The sequence below is a fragment of the Aotus nancymaae genome, unplaced genomic scaffold, assembly GCF_030222135.1.
Source record: "Aotus nancymaae isolate 86718 unplaced genomic scaffold, 86718_ANA_hifiasm-v0.15.2.pri h1tg000010l, whole genome shotgun sequence".
NCBI classification, from domain to species: domain Eukaryota; kingdom Metazoa; phylum Chordata; class Mammalia; order Primates; family Aotidae; genus Aotus; species Aotus nancymaae.
Genome location: NW_026988421.1, coordinates 8,038,352 through 8,055,810, shown reverse-complemented (window position 1 = coordinate 8,055,810; position 17,459 = coordinate 8,038,352). Strand labels below are relative to the sequence as shown.

Genomic DNA, 17,459 nt, shown 5'->3' with positions numbered 1-17,459 from the left:
AGAGGTGGCCTTCCTCATGTGCCAGAACACTTAGGGTAGGGATTGGGGGACAGAAGTCAAGTCAAATAGATCTTGAATAAAGAGAGGAAACTAGTAGGGAGACAAGTTATGGATGTATGGAGCTCTTTTGGTTTTTAACTCATGGTCTTAACTCTTCTCAGGTTAAGACATTTTAAAAATTCAAAGCACTATAACCATAAAATCTATTTCTTTCATTAACATTTTACTAGCAGACAATTACTAAAACACTAATTTGATCCTGTTTTCCAAAAGAAGAAAAATCAAGGTCATTAGAAAGTCTTTTTTATTTATTACAAAAGCAAAGCTTCATTGACAATATGAACTGCATACTAGATACGGTTATTTCAGCATTAAACTGCTTTCCGGAATCCCTAAACAATATAGTGTATTTTACAACCATAATGCAGGTTATGTTTTGCATACAAAATATGTTCTTTACATCAAAGCACATGTTAACAAAAACAAGTTTTAGAAAGCATATACCCTGTAAGACTAATGAAAACATCTTTAGCAGGGAATTAAAGTTAGTAACATTCATTTGATAAATATTTTGTAGAACTTAAAATGAGGTTTATTTCTGAACGTTTTTCGTAATAGTCCCCTTGTCCAGTTTTTGCAGATGAATGGCAAACACTTATTTCTAAAATGAAATAGCCCTGGAAACACCAAGTGGAATTTTTTTAAAGTAAAAGTCTAGCCTTAACTTGAATTTCAAGAAGTTGTAGCTACATACTACATTAGTAAAATCTGAAATAAAATTATTCCCTGTTAATCTCTTCACAGTTTCTTAAAAAAATATTAGTGGAGATAAATTATCTACCAGCTTTAAAAATCTAAACTTATGTTCACTGAACAAAAATAAATTTAGTTTCAGAACGTTGCCTGTTAATGGCAAAGTACTATAAATAGTGCATGTTAAACTCTTCCCAACAACTCATTTCTATAAAATATTTGCTTAAAAATGAGAAACATACTCAATACAGAAGGGAAGACACAAACATCTTTCCAAATACAGAATTTAACTCACAAGAAATTTAAATAAAATCTAAATATTTTAAAAAATACAATACCAAAAAAGCTTCTAAGGTAGATTTGCCTCAAAAATTTTAGTGCATTTAGAATAACTAGCTTTGAAGCATCAACACCTTTGGGATATCAACTGTGCTCTTAAGTTGTAGCAAAATTTTAATTTTACATTCTAGTTTGTAATTATGAAAAAAACGTTCCATGTTTAAATTAAAATGCACCTTCAAAACATCCATGTTTAGTTGTTAGAAAAAAATTCATTTGACTGAGAATATAGAGTTAATAAGCTGGTCTTAACAAGGGAGTTCTCTTTGCTTCATAAAAATTTTCATTTTCCATTTTGGGATACTGTTTTTATCTAAAGAATAAAGTGAGGGGAAAAAAAACCATGAAAGCTTCCAAATGACAACCTGTTTGTTTCTGGCAACTGATAAATACTAAAGCCAAGTTAAACACTTGGAAACTGCTACAGTAAAATGGCTCTGAGCAGAAAGTGATTTAAGCAACAGTGAAACAGAATTGTAGAATTCTAAAGTACAAGATTTGACAGAGAATTACAGTTTGGAGAAACTGTCCTTGAGGCTGCTCTTTAAACAATGCAGTAGCTTAGATTAGATGCTAAACTGCAAGAACTCATTACAGTGGCTTTCCAGCATTTGAAAGGGAAGGTAGAGGATCCATTAACTTGGCACTTAGGGTTTTTGTGGGTACATATCACCAATATTTCCCTTTCATTTATTCTAAGAGTAGAGGTCTTTTTGATTAATAGATGCTTAATATTTTCTTTAAAATGCCAATTAGGAGCACATTCAACATATAAACAAAATTAAAAATAGAATTTTTGCAAAGTACACAGAAACCAAGTTAGTAACAATGTATTTTATTGTTTGACCAAGCTCTCTTCAGAGTACGTGAGTTATTACACAATATAAAAACAACAGCCTCCTATTCAACATGAATTACTCTATTAAGTCTTATTTTTATAAACAAATTCAATGTCATATTTAGATTCATTTTATATTCATTTCCACACCTTTTTATCCTTTCTTACTAAGGCGATGATGTAGATTCTACACAGTTTTGTCACTGTACACGAAGCCTGGTAAAACTGCAAATGAGAACTACAATTTGCATTCACAGAAAATATTTTAAATGGCTAATTCTGAAGAGGAGACAAGAATCCATTTTGGACATGTTCTCATTTTTGTAAATATGACTTCACTATCACATTTTCTCATGTGTTTCTATACCCACGTTTTCTTGGAAATTATGGGCAATAAATTGAAGGAAGAAAAAGGAATCTTCCGAAATTTGTTTGGAGGACTCCGTTTTAATAATAAGGATGACTTCCACTTTACCTCTTTGGTCATCAAAGGAATAGGAAGAATAAGATACTCTGATTATAGTTATCAACCTTACTAACAGTAATAATGTCAGAATGAAGGATTTAAAGTCAAACTGAGAGGGGGAAAAAGCTTTCTAGCACTCTAGTGTATTTACCTGTGAAAATAAAGATCCAATGGAAAACTGACATGTGTTTAGACATTGAATAAAGAAGTTATTTTAAATATTAAAACAGTTTTCAATTTCACGTCTTAACTGTTTTATATTTCCCCTTGTGGAAAAAAGAAAAATTTACTACACTGAAATAGCTTTACTATTATCAGTTGAAATGAAACTACTGATTCAACTTAAGAAATGTGAACTAAATAGTATTTCAATTAACAGCAATTTTTAAGGCAATTTCTCTACTAAACATTGAAATGAGTAGTAATAAATTCTGTAAAAAAAAAAGTAATTTATTCTATCATTGCAAAATATGGCAGAAATAACATCTAGTTCAATGTATATTGAAACATCAAAAGTATGGATAAGCCTTGAAGTTTTACATAAATGTGAGAAATTCAAATGAACACCCTGTAAGAGTATGACTGCACTCCAATTCTCCAATGTCTAAAGGAAAGGAAAATAGAGACAACAATGTGTCTAACTGTTCTGATACATAAATGACCCTGACCAGATTTTTATGGAAAAAAAAATATATTTTATTCTACTGTCAAATTTATATTCTATAAATATAATGTATAAACCTTAAATTAGCAGACACCTTATTAGATGACCAAAACAAAAACAAAACCACGAAACAGCAAAACTAAGTAAAATATGACTTATTTTCAATCAGTGTTGGTTATGCTGCCCTCTTGCAAAATGACAGGCAAAATCATACTTGTTTTTACATTTGCATCCACATATATTACACTGAAAAGGATTTTCATACCCATGACATCCCATATGAATAGTGTAAAGGATGTTGTCTGCAAAGTACATATCACAGTGCTGGCAGTGGTGCAGAAGCTGAGGGTCCTGGACTGGCAGGGCTGGTGCTGGGGTGCTGGGCTGGCTGTTCCCTATGCTGGGAGTGCTTGTGTGAGCACTTGGCTCACTGCTGGGACCTGCCACTGGACTATAGTTCCTTTGACTATGGGACGGCCGAGGTTCTGGGCTTGTGGGAGAGGAGCTCTGAGGAATACTTGCTGATACGGCAGAAACTACTGCTTGGGTAGAGGGCTGCTGAATCATGAAAGGTTTTTCATCAGGGCAGGGAACTACATCAGGGGATGCAGGGTTTTGGTTTTCAGGTGGCAAACTGGACAACTGCCCTGCTAGAGTCGAGAGCTGATTCAAAGGGTTATCAACCATGAGTTCTTGGGGGTCCCTTGGAAGGCCACCAGTTGGTGTGGTTTTTGCCATACTTTCATAGGAGTCAGTCTGGATATTTGGGATTTCGTGGGTAAAATCATTAAGGTAGTCTGGTTTCTGAACCACCATGGAAGGTGGACTTAAGTTGATTAGTGCTCTTCTGCTATAGCCCAGATTGCTTGTTTTCTTCTGTAAAACCCCCCACATTTTCTTGCTGCTTAAGGAAGACCTAGTACCTTTAATTGGTACCATTTTATGCTTGCGCCTTCGATGATGGGACAGGTTACTTCGATCACTGCAGCGGAAGGAACATAATTCACATTTGTATGGTTTTTCTCCAGTATGAGAACGCATATGGGCTTCCAGATGACGCTCATAAGCAGATGCAAATGGACAAAGGTGACATCGATGAGGTTTTTCACCTGTTTCAAAAGAAAAATTATGGAGAAACTATAAGATTAGTTCATTTATGGAAAGTTGCGCTTGTCCATTCATTGGATTTGGACATTGATCAAAAAGAAAATGGTTTCATAAATTCATATTTGCGTAGCATATGAGAGTCTTAAAATTTGTAAAGAAACCCACAAACAAAAACAAAGCTTAATAACTCGTCAGCAACAACTTGAGATATGCAATAATACTGTATTAGTCAATACGGTATAAAAACTGTTATGGCTTCGAATGCATTTAGAGAGAAGAAACAGCACAATTGAAATATTCTAGTAATGTTCTGGTTTTTGGTGATAAAAAAATATTCTAGTAATAGTTTTACATAATGAGTTTACAAAAGTATGTCTCAGAGTTATATGTTCATGTATACATTTATATACAAACACTCATATTCACACACATACACACATACGAATACCCTTTCCTCACAGGAAAAAAAAATACAAAAAAAGCTTTTTGAAAAGTCCTTATACGAAAGCTCAGAATTGAAATGGGCTTGCTAGTCTGAGTTATGCAAAGTATCCCTTCAAAATTGCTAGTGCTTCTCCTCCATCTTCCTACTCTTCAGCTGCCAGAAGGAACAATTATAGTTAATGTTGTTAACTGAAGACGGCCCAATTATGTGAAATAAACATTCGGAATATGAGATTTAGAGTCATTAATCTAATAAGTATGTGTCAGATGCCCCCCTAGGCTCTGGGGTACAAAGATGGTCCTGTCACAGTCCCTGTCCTCAACAGGCTCTCAGGCCATGGGGATGTGGTGAATAAGCACAGGATGCCATGAAGCACACAGGAAGGACATGTGACCTGGTCTTGGGCAGGGGCAGATGCAGTTGGGAAAGTTTCTCAGAAGGGACAGCTAAAGAGAGATCTGGGATTAGCAGTACCATCTGCAACTGTATACTTTCTGAAACTTTTCCCCCTTCTGCAACTGAAATGTAATAGGATAAAGATTAAAACATTTTATCACATCACAGTGCTTTGGCATTAACCTTCCCAATCTGAGAAGCAGATAGATGCTGAGAGATTATTTGGATCACAAAAGAAACATGGCTAAGGAAGGAGAAGTTCTACAAAGGGCTGCACTTCTGAGCTGTTTCTATGTTGTCCCGCTGTTGCTTTGTAAAAAATGGAGTAACTTCCTCATTTATTTAAACTTTACATAAACATTTTTGAATATTAAAACTACTTCTATGACAAACCAACCTGCCCTCTTTGGCCCCTCTCCTGCCCTTATAGAAATGCCTTTTCCAGCTGTCTTTCCATTACCTGTGTGGATTCTGATGTGTTCAATAAGCCGGGCTGTTCCTTTGCTGGCATAGTTGCAGTACCGACACTTGAGCTTTCCATCAAAGGTCCTTTCAAACCCGTCTACTAACATTCCTGAGTTTTCATCCAGGGAAACTTCAACAGATGGGTGATCAAGTCCATTTTGATCACCATCTGTTCCAGCTATAAACAAAGTAGAGCAAAAGAAATTATGCATCTCTGAATCAACTCAATTTAGCATTTGCATTTTAAGTGGTTGAAAATCTTATAAATTGACAGTTCACTTCCCACAAAAGTTAAATCCATTTTTTAACAGACTTTCTGAACTGAGGCTAATTTTATACAAACACAGTAATGCATTCTGTATTATATTCTGAGAACCTTTTATGGGGGTGGATCTCAAATTACTTACACAAGGCCAGGTGCCGTGACTCACCCCTGTAATCCCAGCACTCTGAGAGGCAGAGGTGGGGGGACAGCTTGAGGCCAGGAGTTACAAGACCAGCCTGGCCAACATGGCAAAACCCCATCTCTACTAAAAAAAAAAAAAGTTAGCTGGGCATGGCGGTGTGCACCTGTAGTCCCAGCTACTCAGGAGGCTGAGGCATGAGAATTACTGGAACCCAGGAGGCAGAGGTTGCAGTGAGCCGAGATTGCACCACTGCACTCCAGCCTGGGTGACAGAGCAAGACTCTGTCTAAAAAAAAAAAAAAAGAAAGAAAAAAAATTACATTACTTACACATAGATTGTATTAGTTCTTCACATATTTTTGAAGAAGAAAACAGGTGAGGAGGAAGGGGAATGAAGAGATTCACTGGAGAGTGATGGCACAGTCACACACAGGTGTTCAGCACCCTAGCCATTTCTACAACTGTAACTGGCAGTCAAAGACTCTCCAAAACCTTCTTTTTAGTCTGAAGCAGTAAGTTTTCCACACCCCACAGTTTATATGTGTGTTCTAGATCTCTATTCCATTTAGGATCTTAAAATTCTAATAAAGCACATAAAGGAAAGTACCATCCCTGATACCTCTGAGGGTTAGGGTTTTAACAATCTCAGAGCTAAAAGATGTTGTTTGGCTGTTTGCTTTTGATCTCATCTAACTACTTTTTCATACAAAGCAGCTGAAAAGACAGGTGCTCATAATCAGGAAAATCGGCAAATGACTGGGACTACAACCCTGGTCTCTTGAATCCTGTTTGGGAATCTGTGTGTTAGGAGGGAAACTTCCGTTCCTACAGCTTCATAGGAAAAGGTCTTCTACTCCATCTCAGGAGGTAACAGTTGGCATGCACAATTCAAGCCCCCTGCTCCACCAGTTCCTCACTCCTCACTCCTCACTAGAAGTGATTCTGCTGGTTGAGACAAGTCCAACATCCCAGAGGGCTACACGGCATTAGAGGGACAAGGCTCAGTATCTTCCTCTCTCCCGCTGTTTTCCCAAACCAGTAACTATCACATTTTAATGTGTATATGAATTACTTGGGGGATCTTATTAAAATAACACACATTATAATTCAGCAGATCTGGGGTAGTGTCTGGTGTTTTGTATTTCTAACAAGCTCCCAGGTGATGCCTGGTCCCTGCTGCCAGTCCCTGGATTATAGGGCCCTACCCAGACTATGTAGTTCAGGGGTCAGCAAACTTTTTCTATAGGTATGAGATAGTAAATATTTCAGGCTTTGTGGGCCATATGGTCTCTAACACAACTACTCAACTCTGCTGTTTTAGCAAAACAAACAAAAACAGCTATAGAAAATACATAAACAAATGAGCATATCCATGTTTCAATTAAATTTATGTGTACTCAAGTTTGAACTTCACAGAATTTTCATATATCATGACATTATTCTTTTTTTGACACTTTGAAAATCATCTTTAAATGTAAAAACCATTCTTGGCTTACAGGCCATATAAAAACAGCAGTCCAGATGGGGCCCACAGGCTACAGTTTGCTGATCTCTGAGCTATGTTAGGAATAAATTCCAGTTTTTTTGTGGCAAGCAAATCAGACAAAATTTACCTCTAGCAGGCTCAAGGAGGTCACCACTTTCTCTATTTTCGTTCCTCTTCTTGGATAGGTAAACATGGTCAGCCCTTTCTTCATTTTAAGAGAGAAGAAACCGAAACCCCTATTTTGGTCTCAGGTGGAATCCAGATTTCCTGATGGCCTAATGGTTTGTATAGTGAAGCTGATGTTCCAATCCCCTTTGTGTTCCTTGTGTCTAATGTCAGCTCATAAAAACTGGAGGACAGGAAAGGTATTTGGAGCCCCTAACCTTCCAACAAGACCATAATGCATCTCCAAACCATGTTAAGCACTCCCCAGCAAAAGTCTGTTATGTTTAAAGAAAGGGAAAAAATGCCCTGTATCTTTCTAGAAAAAAAACAGAATGATTCACATTAATGTGCAGTGGTCTTCACAGTAATAGCTACACACAATCATAGCATGTGTATAAAAAGTGAATTATTTAGTAGTATTAAAATGAGTCTACCTCCCTGAAGAGCCTCTGCTTCTTTGTCCCCACTAACTGATCCAGAAATCATGTTCACATGATGGGTCTGCTGAGTCAGGTATTCCTGAAAATCTTTCACGAAGTCCAAAGGCTCTGGTTTTTTTTCACCCATCTTTGCTCTTTTAACGTTTACGGTTTGTTATACCTAGAAAAAAAAACTGAAATAATTTTACACTATTTAGGGTTATCTAGTACACAGTAAACAAATGACAAAAACTATTTTGTGCAAAACACTATACAAAGCAAGAGAAAACACAGTGCCTGCCTTTGAGTATCTTGCAATCTTCCTGTTGAACTAAAGACATACACAAAATGGTAAAAAGTCAATATATTTAATATTTAAATATAAATTGGGGTTCAAGCTTAGTCATAGAGGATGGAAAGAAATTTCAAAGGCAGAAAAAACAGAAAACAAGTTCAGATTAAAGAAATAACACAAGCAGAGCTTATCGATGAAGACGACAATAAAGAAGACAAACAGGCTGGAGACCAACATAGGAAGACCCCATCTCTACCAAAAAAAATTTTTTTTAATTAGCTGGGTGTGATGGCACATGCCTATGGTCCCAGCTACGCAGGAGGCTGAGGTAAGAGAATCGCTTGGGTCTGAGTATTCAAGGTTGCAGTAAGCTGTGATCACACCACTGCACTCCATCCTGGGAGACAAAATGAGACTATTTTCTGGATGATGGACATGTTTCTTATCTGTGCTGTCCTACACAGTTGCTACTAGCCACATATAGCTACTAAGACACCTGAAATTTGGATAATATAAATGACTGGAGTTTTCAGTTTTATTAATTTAAATAGAAATAGCTGCATGCAGCTAGTGACTACCAGCAAAGGCTCTTAGACCTTGTGTTCACATGAACGAGTAGTCTACAAATAAGTGGTGTAGAACTAGGGGTTGCAAAGTTTTTATGACGGGCCAGATAGTAAATATTTTAGGCTTTGCAAGCCATGCTCATCTTTGCTGCAATTACTTAACTGTGTCACTGTAAGCAGTCACATACAACAGGCAGCCATAGACAATATGTAAACAAATGGGTGGGGCTATGTTCCAATAAGACTTTATAAAAACAGGCATTGAGCCAGATTTGACCTATAGGCCTTAGCTTCCCAATCCCCGCTCTAGAAATATCCAAATCACCACCTCTACTACTTATCAGCCTATCCACTCCAAGACTAGGAAGAAAAAAAAGAAAAAGGAAATACCTGACACTAGTGTAGAAAGTCTCTTGTGGGTTCTGCAATCAAAACCTGGTCTTCACATAGGTTTATGGCCCAAATTCAGAGATAAAATAGCCAAAGTTTTCTAGTAAGAATAAGATGAGGAAGTCTAGCACTTGGGACACAAAAGATCTTTTCTTCCAGTAAAAACAATTTGTATGCAAATAACTACGATTCTCTGGTAAATATCCTTACGGTAAAATCTTCTTTTTCTAAACTCAAACTATTTAATGAATAATTTTCCATCTAAAAAAGCTTCCAGCCAGTGGTAGGTATCTAAAAAATTACTTTCAGCATATATGCTTAACTTATTCTCCAAGTCTTGTGCATATACAGATAAGCACATAAATTATAAGGGCAGAGCTCAATGAATTGTCACAAAATGAACACATCCATAAAATCAACACCACAATCAAGAAACAGAAGGCTGCCAGCATCCTAGAAGCCCGCCTCGTGTACCCTTCCAATGCTAGGACCCTCTGCCCTAGCAAGGGTTATAACTGTCCTGACTTCTGACTCTGTAAATTCTGTTCCTTAACTTTATTTAAATGGAATCATACACTATGAACCTTTGTCTGGCTTCTGTCACTCAACATTATAATTGTAAGATTCATCCATATTGTTGCATGCAACTGAAGTTGGCTTATTTTTACTGCTGTAGTCTGTTGTATGACCATGCCACAACTAATTTATCTCTTATACTGCTTTTAGGTCATTTGGGTGATTTCCCATAATTGGTTGTTGTGAATAAAGTTTCTATGGACATATCACTACATGATTTTTGATTACATACATATTTCTGTTGGTTGTACAGGAGTGAAATTGCTGGGTCAAGGCATGCATATATTCAGTTTTAGATAATGCCAAATAGATTTTCAAAGTGATTATAGCAATTTACATTCCCACCAGCAATAAACAAGTTCTGTTGCTCCACATCCTTGACAACACATGGGCACTGTTTGCCTTTTTCATTTTAGCCATTCTGGTAGGTGTGTGGTGGTTATCACATTAGTTTTAATTTACATTCCTTGATGACTAATGAAGATGTAAATTTTTTAATATATCCTAATTAGCCACTTAGATACCCTTTGTTGTATAATGTCTGATTATACCTTTTTTTTTTTATTGTGTTGTCTTTTTCTAGTATGTAAAAATGCTTTATAATATGAGCCCTTTATTAGGATAGTGTATCTTAAGTATCTTCCCCCACTGTGGTTGCCTTTTCACTTTCTTAATGATAATTTCTGATGAACAGAAGTTCTTAATATAGTACAGTTTACCCATTTTTATCCTTTATATTTAGAGTTGTTTGTGTCCTAGTTAAGAAATCCTTGCCTACACCTTACTTGAAGATGTTCTATACTTTTTTCTAAATGCTTTTTTTTTTTAACCTTTCATATTTTTATCTGGACTTGAGTTTTGTGTATGGTATGAGGTAAGAGTCAAAGCATACTTTTTCCCAAAGAGATATCCAACTGTCCCAGCAATGTGTACCTAACAGATCAGCCTTTCTCTACTAAGCTCCAATGTTACCTTTTTAAGTCAAGTGGTTCCATGTACGTGGCTCTGCTTCTGGATTCTCTATTCGGCTCCACTTGCCTATCTGCCCTTGCAGCCATACCAGATAGTCTTAATAATAAGTCTTCCTATCACAGTAATTTAAGTCCCCCAGCTTTGTTTATCTTCTTCAATAATAGACTGTTATTGGTCCTTTTCAGCCTAAATTTTTAAATGGTAGAACTGCAGGGTTGAGGAATGAGGGAGGTTCCACAAAAGCAGATTTTCCAATTTACAAAAATATGACCAACTTTTTAAGAATCAAAACTTCCACTCTGACTTAACTAGAAATCTACTGGAAATAGACCAACTTTTGACATACCACTAATATGAATTATCATACTTTACAACCACTCAATTAGTAACACAGGGCTGTTGTTTTCCCTGTTTCCTGGCTTCAGACTGATACATCTTATTTTCATACTTCTTGTCTCCTTCTCTCTTCACATCTAGTCTGTTCTTTATTCCAAACACATTTAGCCAAATAATGACTTAGAGGTAACTGAATTCTAACTTTTCTTAACGCAATACTTGTGAATCATTCCTTTCCTCCCTTAGAAACTACCCAGGGGGCTTTTAAAACTTATTAGTATTACTACTTCTTTTCAGGTAGAAAAGCCTATTTTTTAGAAAAGTGTCTAGAAAGTTGAGGCTACTGAAAATCTATCCTCTGGATAAACAGAATACAGTCGGCTCTATATCCACAGGTTCTGTTATCTGTTGAGTCAACCAAATGCAAAACAAAATCATTTGAAAAAAATGGATGGTTGCATTTATATTGAACGTGTACAGACTTTTTTCTTTTCCTTTTTCTTTTTTTTTTCCAAGACACAGTTTCGCTCTTTTTGCCCAGGCTGGAGTGCAATGATGTGATCTCAGCTCACCACAACCTCTGCCCTCTGGGTTCAAGAGATTCTCCTGCCTCTGCCTCCAGAGTAGGTGGGATTACAGGTGCCTGCCACCACACCTGGCTGATTTTTTTATATTTTTAGTAGAGATGGAGTTTCCCACACTTTTTTTTGGGGGGGTCATATGTCCCTAAACAAGACAGTATAACTATTTACATAGCATTTACATTGTATTAGGTATTATAAAGAATCCAGAGTTTAAAGTATACAAAAAGATGAGATTGTGGGTTATATGCAAATACTACGCCATTTTATATAAAGGACTGGAGCACCCACAAATTTTGGTATCTACAGGGGGTCCTGGAACCAGTACCTACTGGATACAGAGAGGGACAACTATATATTGGTATTAGGTCAAACCGATTCTAGCTTTAAGACTATGAATAGGGACCTCTCTCGGCTTTAGTTTCCTATTTTGTAAAATGGAATCATAATCCAACTTGTAGTACTATCTTAAGTTTTATAGGTAAGTATACATAAAGTATACTGTGACATGTATCACATATGGTAGGCTATCAGAAAATGGTAGCTGTTTTTCTTATTTCTGCAGCAAAAAAAAAAAAAAAAAACAATGGTTATAACTTGGATTAAATTCTCACTGCCCCTGATTCAGTTATTCCCCTTTTTCTATCAGTTCATCAGCTTGGTTGGAGGATATACTGAGTATCTATTTGTTCCTTAGTTACAATGAAACAAACATGTTCCACCTTAGTCTCAATCCCAATTTGCAACTTTACAAATCATTGTACAATTTCTCAAACTCATCTCTGCATATTATACTTACAGGCCACCTCTTTAAATCACTTGCTTTAGTCTGGCCCAACCTTCTGAATCTTAAGTATTATTGTTGGCTTTTGAACATACTTGTTTCAGTTCTTTTTTCCCCATCTTATCATGTTTATTTGAACTGGTTCTCTGTTTATCATTGTGTTACTATTTGTTCTGTGCCTACAGTTGATTCTACTGATTATCTGTTCTTTAAATTTTCCCTTGGGGGGAAAATGTGAGCTAGTCAATTCCAGTAAAAAAGACTATCAAGAATAAGATCCGGGAAAATATATATATTTTTAACTTGTAAAAGTTGTATAGCCCTATAGATTGTCTGTGTTCTAATTATAAAAGCTATAATTAAGAAAGAAATCCCAGTATTTACATTGCAACTCAGCATCACTTCTTGCCAATCAGTTCACATGAAAACTGATACATTTCCACTGGAAAATGCCTGAATATACTTTGACAGGCTTCGGGAAGCAAGATAAACCTTACCAAATCTTGATTAGAAAGCATAACATTGCAATAGTACAACATGTGACAGTGCAGGAAAAACACAGGAGACTGCCAGAAAGCAAGCAGAAGAAAATGATATTTTTATACATGCATCTCAAGTTTAAGAACACAAACGAGCCTAATTACAGAAGATGGCTGACATATTTTGACAGTCTTGGCTATTATCACATTGTCACATTATAAACTTCACTGTGTTCCCTGCCATAAATTGTATGCTGCTCTTCAACCATAATGCGTGATAAACTTGAAAAAAAAAATGCCTATAAAATAGAGAAGATAACACTGTAACATTGCAAACATGAAGAAAAACTCTTCTTAAATTAGAATTATAAATATATTAGTACACTTTATAACCTTAAACATCCTGTCATGATTTAAAAATTAGGTGTCATTTCATCCCTAAGCATTTTTGTGCCTACTTGACCTGTATGGCCTCTATCCCCTACATCCATATATACACAGGGCATGACAGATGCTTCAGAGCTCCGGTCTATAGACCCATAAGAATGAAAGGTGCCTGAAGCAAAGTAGAGTCTTGGGCTTAAAACTCAGCTTTCTGCATCTCAAGTCAGTATTTCTAAGCACAATAAATTGAAAAATAGTAATAATTCTGAAACTAGGCTGGACATGGTGGCTCATGCCTGTAATCCCAACACTTTGGGAGGCTAAGGTGAGAGGACTGCCTGAGCTCAGGAGTTCAAGACCAATCCAGACAACATAGCGAGACCTCATCTCTACTTAAAAAAAAAAAAAAAAAAAATTATGCAACTACAGAAGACTTCCTCTTATAGAAAGAAAATAAAGGTTTATCCATCTGAGTCATTTTCCTGTCTTTAATGTAATTATCATCAGTCTCAGGTCTCAAAGTTTAATCTAGGAACTCCAAAAATTAACTGATACCCAGAGATGCCTCTAAGTCATTGATAAATTTTAAAACCTTTGCAAACGTAACAAAATATACTTTGGAAAAATCCACAAATTGTAATTTTTGCAGCGGCATCTTTCTGATACTGGGCATGAACTCAATACTTTGGAGTTTGTTAGCCAAAAAATGACTTACTTTACACAAAATTTCAATGTGTAATATCATGTCATCTGAACAAGAAATATACTTAAGTATTCTCCAGTTTTATTATAGATTTGGGTGGTGTTATTACAACTCACATCTACTCTTTCTGCTTGTATTGTCATGGACTGAATGTTTATGTCCCTAAAAGCTGATATGTTGAAATCCTAACCCCTAATTTGATGGTTTCTGGAGTTGGGACCTTTGAGAGAAAACTGGGTTATAAAGGTGAAGCCCTCCGAATGGGATTACAATTGCCTTGTAAGAAGAGATCCAGAGATCTTGCTGCTTCTCTGCTCTTTGCCATGAGAGGATATAACCAGAAAGCAAGCCCTCACCAGATACCTGATCTGCTGGCACCTTGATCTTAAGATTTCCCAGCCTCCAGAACTGTGAGAAATAAATGTTTGTTTAAACCACTCAGTCTATGGTAATTCATTATAGCAACCTGAACTAAGATATCTAATCATATCAACCAAAGAGAACAATATTCCCATACTTTATGATGATCATTCCTTATGATATAGCAAAATTCCCAAGTCCTTCCTGTGATTATTCTGATTAAAGTTAAGTTGAATTTAATATGGAATGTCATGGGGTACAGGTGCATATCTATATAGAAACTGGCTAGGGTATACCTAAAGTATTGTCATGCCAGTAGCTTCCTCCAAATTATCATTCAAAGCTTAAAATTAATGCTTTTAGAAAACAACCAGAGGCTATGCAAGCCAGTAGGGGAAAGAGAGGTATATGAAATTAAGCTTTGATATCCCAAAGGACAGGAAAACCTCTACCTCAAGCAGGTAATTTAAACTAATCTCTGATCTTCCTTGGTTTCTGATAAAGGATTTATATGAAGTCCTCTGATCTTTTTCAGTCTCATAAATGGGAAGTTGTTGGTCAATACAAGCATATATACATGCACACACACACACAATTATATATGTGCACCTCCCCCAAGCCTTAACCAGTAGCTAATAATTTAAAATACAGGTATTGAGATGCACACTAGAAGGCATTCACAAATATGAAACAACCAGAGAAGAGGCTCTCTAACCTATCTTCCTTCTATCTTTTTTATAAACTGTGGGAGAATTTTGAGAACATGATTAGGGAACAGCAGGATATGTTTTGTTCATCTAGCATTCATGAGAAGTCTTCTCAGGGGTTACTAACCATAACGAAGAATACAGTATTAGCAACTAACTTACGTAATAATTTCTGGGTTAGGAAGGCCTGTACACATGAAGTGATTACGGTTCAACAGGTGTGTTTACTTCCATAGCCTAATAATTATGGTCACTGAGATTTACTCTGTTATAGAACACATATAAATAGAGAAGGCTGACAAATAAGAATTGGTTTCTATGGAGTAACATGGGCCTTGGAAAATAGTTAGAACACAATTCCTGATTTCAGGACTCTTGTTCTGAAAACTCTTGAAGGAAAAAGGAAAATTATGAGGCTCTCAGAAATCAGAAATCAAAACATAAAAATAAAACATAAGTAAAACCCTGTTGAAAGAAATCCAGAAGAGAAATTATACAATCTAACCTTTTCACCCCAAATCAGTTCCTCCTTTTTCTTCCCACTCCAACATTGATGAAATGTAGAGTAACTGAAATTTACTCTGGAGATACAGCAAGGGACTCCAAAAGGCCATGGAGAGAGAATTTCAACTAAAATTGAAAAGCCATACAGAGATCTGCATTAACAAAAAAAAAAAGAAAAAAGAAAACACAGACCACAAATCAAAACCTTTAGGATAAAAATTTAATTAGCATCTACAGGTTGACTCAGCTAATAACTTACGCCAATCTTATTACTATCAGCTGAAAAGAAAAGGAACTGACGGATAATCAAAGAACAAAGCAGTAGCTTCACTTCAGCAGAAGCTCCATAGGATCACCAAAAAATAAAGTGCTGGTGTGACTACCGTTTTTTCATTGATGGGTTCGTTTTTGGCAAGATTTTTAATGTCTTTCTAAATTTAAGTTATTAGCTTCATTTTGTCACAGTACACTTCTAAAATTGTCAAGCTTAGTACTGCTGAACAGTTACAGTTGCATAAAAACAACGCATTAGTCCTATGTAGGGAAATGGGAAAGGGCTTTAAAAAAAAATTAAAAAGCACACTCGATAAGGGCTGAATCCCATCTTTCTTATCCTCTTTATCACAACACAAAACAGTTAAGGTTTTCTTGGGAAACATCCTGGACTTCTAGGGGAAAATAACACCAGACATTTCAATTCACTGTAACGAACGCTCATCAATAATAATAACCTCTAGCTGTGTTAAAAACACGACATAAATCAAAATTAAATTTAATTTTTAAAATTGTTAGCTCAGACGTTTAAAAAAAAGTTGTTTAAATAAGTTCTTTCAAAACTGAATTTCCTCAGATCACACAATTTGAGGCACCTTTATTTCTTCTCCTGCTTGTCACACCTCTGTCGGCTCTGACCAGCACATCAGGGGGACTCTAAGTAGGTCACGTGGTTAGTGTTTGCTAGAACTCGTTTAGCTTCAGATCCAGTTATGGAGCATGCTAGGCTTGGCTACTCGCACTCCCACAGTTGATCCAGAGATCTAAACCCCGAATGAACCTGAATAGTTATTTACTATAATGTTCTTCCCAAATCTCACATGCTCCCTAAATAAGAGTGTCCATGCAGTAGAAATGGATCCTGGCCGGATCATTAAAGACATTAAACGTCCTTCTCCTAACGAGCAGCCTGAGACCGGCGTCGGGGCAGCAGCCTCATCAGGATTCCGCGCGTCATCCTCGCCAGAATTCGAAACAACTAGGAGACCCGCACCCGGGCTTACTCCCAGCCCCTGGGACCCCGAGAAGACGCAAACCCCGGGACGCCTCCCGCACAACCACCTGTCAGAGTCAGGCAGCAGTCCCTGCCCCGAAGCCTCCTAGCTCCTGCTCGACGGCGCCGACAGCTGGAGAACCCGCTCCGTCGGGGTTCTCGCGGCCACAGGCGCCGCTACCCACCACACTCCGGCTAGGGAGGTCCCGGGCCATCACCTGCCCGCATAGCGACCACGCCCGTTCCTCCGCTGAACTGAGTCTCCGGCCGGATCAGCCCGCCCGCCGCGAATCCAGCTTTCGCCTCCAGCCCGTCCTTATCTGCCCTGTCCCGCCGCGTCGCCGCCGTCGGAGCCGGCAGCCTGCTACTTACCTCCTGACAACCGCACCGAATAAACCCCACCGCCTTGTTCAACGCCGCCGCCGCCGCCGTCTTCGTCACCGTCGCAGTAGCCGCCGCCATATTTGTTGTGTCTCCGACTACCTTCCCGCCCCCCGCCTTGCTCAAGTCTCGCGTGAGCAGGACGGAGGGCAAAAGCGAGGAGGGGCCTGTTTGTCTCTCTTGGGGTTCCGTAGGCAGCAGGGGGTTGGGATTAAGGTAGGTGTG

The 17,459-nt window shown here is 37.5% G+C and overlaps 1 protein-coding gene across 9 annotated transcripts; it reads right to left on the bottom strand.

The window, feature by feature from the left end:
* Nucleotides 1–287: 287 nt before the first annotated feature.
* IKZF5 (IKAROS family zinc finger 5) lies at nt 288–17,337 on the bottom strand. 9 transcript variants are annotated; one of them, XM_064373760.1, is made up of 6 exons: nt 17,226–17,337; nt 15,588–15,738; nt 7,965–8,143; nt 7,493–7,570; nt 5,469–5,651; nt 288–4,169 (listed from the first exon to the last, which is right to left on the bottom strand). In XM_064373760.1, the coding sequence occupies exons 3-6, from the start codon at nt 8,095–8,097 to the stop codon at nt 3,226–3,228; spliced, it is 1,338 nt and encodes a 445-aa protein (XP_064229830.1). In that variant the 5' UTR covers nt 8,098–8,143; nt 15,588–15,738; nt 17,226–17,337; the 3' UTR covers nt 288–3,225. The 9 variants fall into 9 exon arrangements, with proteins under 9 accessions (XP_064229830.1, XP_064229832.1, XP_064229831.1 ...); XM_064373762.1 differs by having other exon boundaries at nt 7,965–8,130; XM_064373761.1 differs by having other exon boundaries at nt 15,588–15,712.
* Nucleotides 17,338–17,459: the final 122 nt, after the last annotated feature.

Excerpts from the sequence above, each read along its gene's own strand:
- IKZF5 (XM_064373760.1), bottom strand. The coding sequence starts at position 8,097 with ATGGGTGAAAAAAAACCAGAGCCTTTGGACTTCGTGAAAGATTTTCAG. Across the intron at positions 7,571-7,964 it reads AGCAGAGGCTCTTCAGGGAG|AAAGGGCTGACCATGTTTAC; the intron begins GTAGACTCATTT and ends CTTAAAATGAAG. Across the intron at positions 4,170-5,468 it reads ACACATCAGAATCCACACAG|GTGAAAAACCTCATCGATGT; the intron begins GTAATGGAAAGA and ends CTTTTGAAACAG.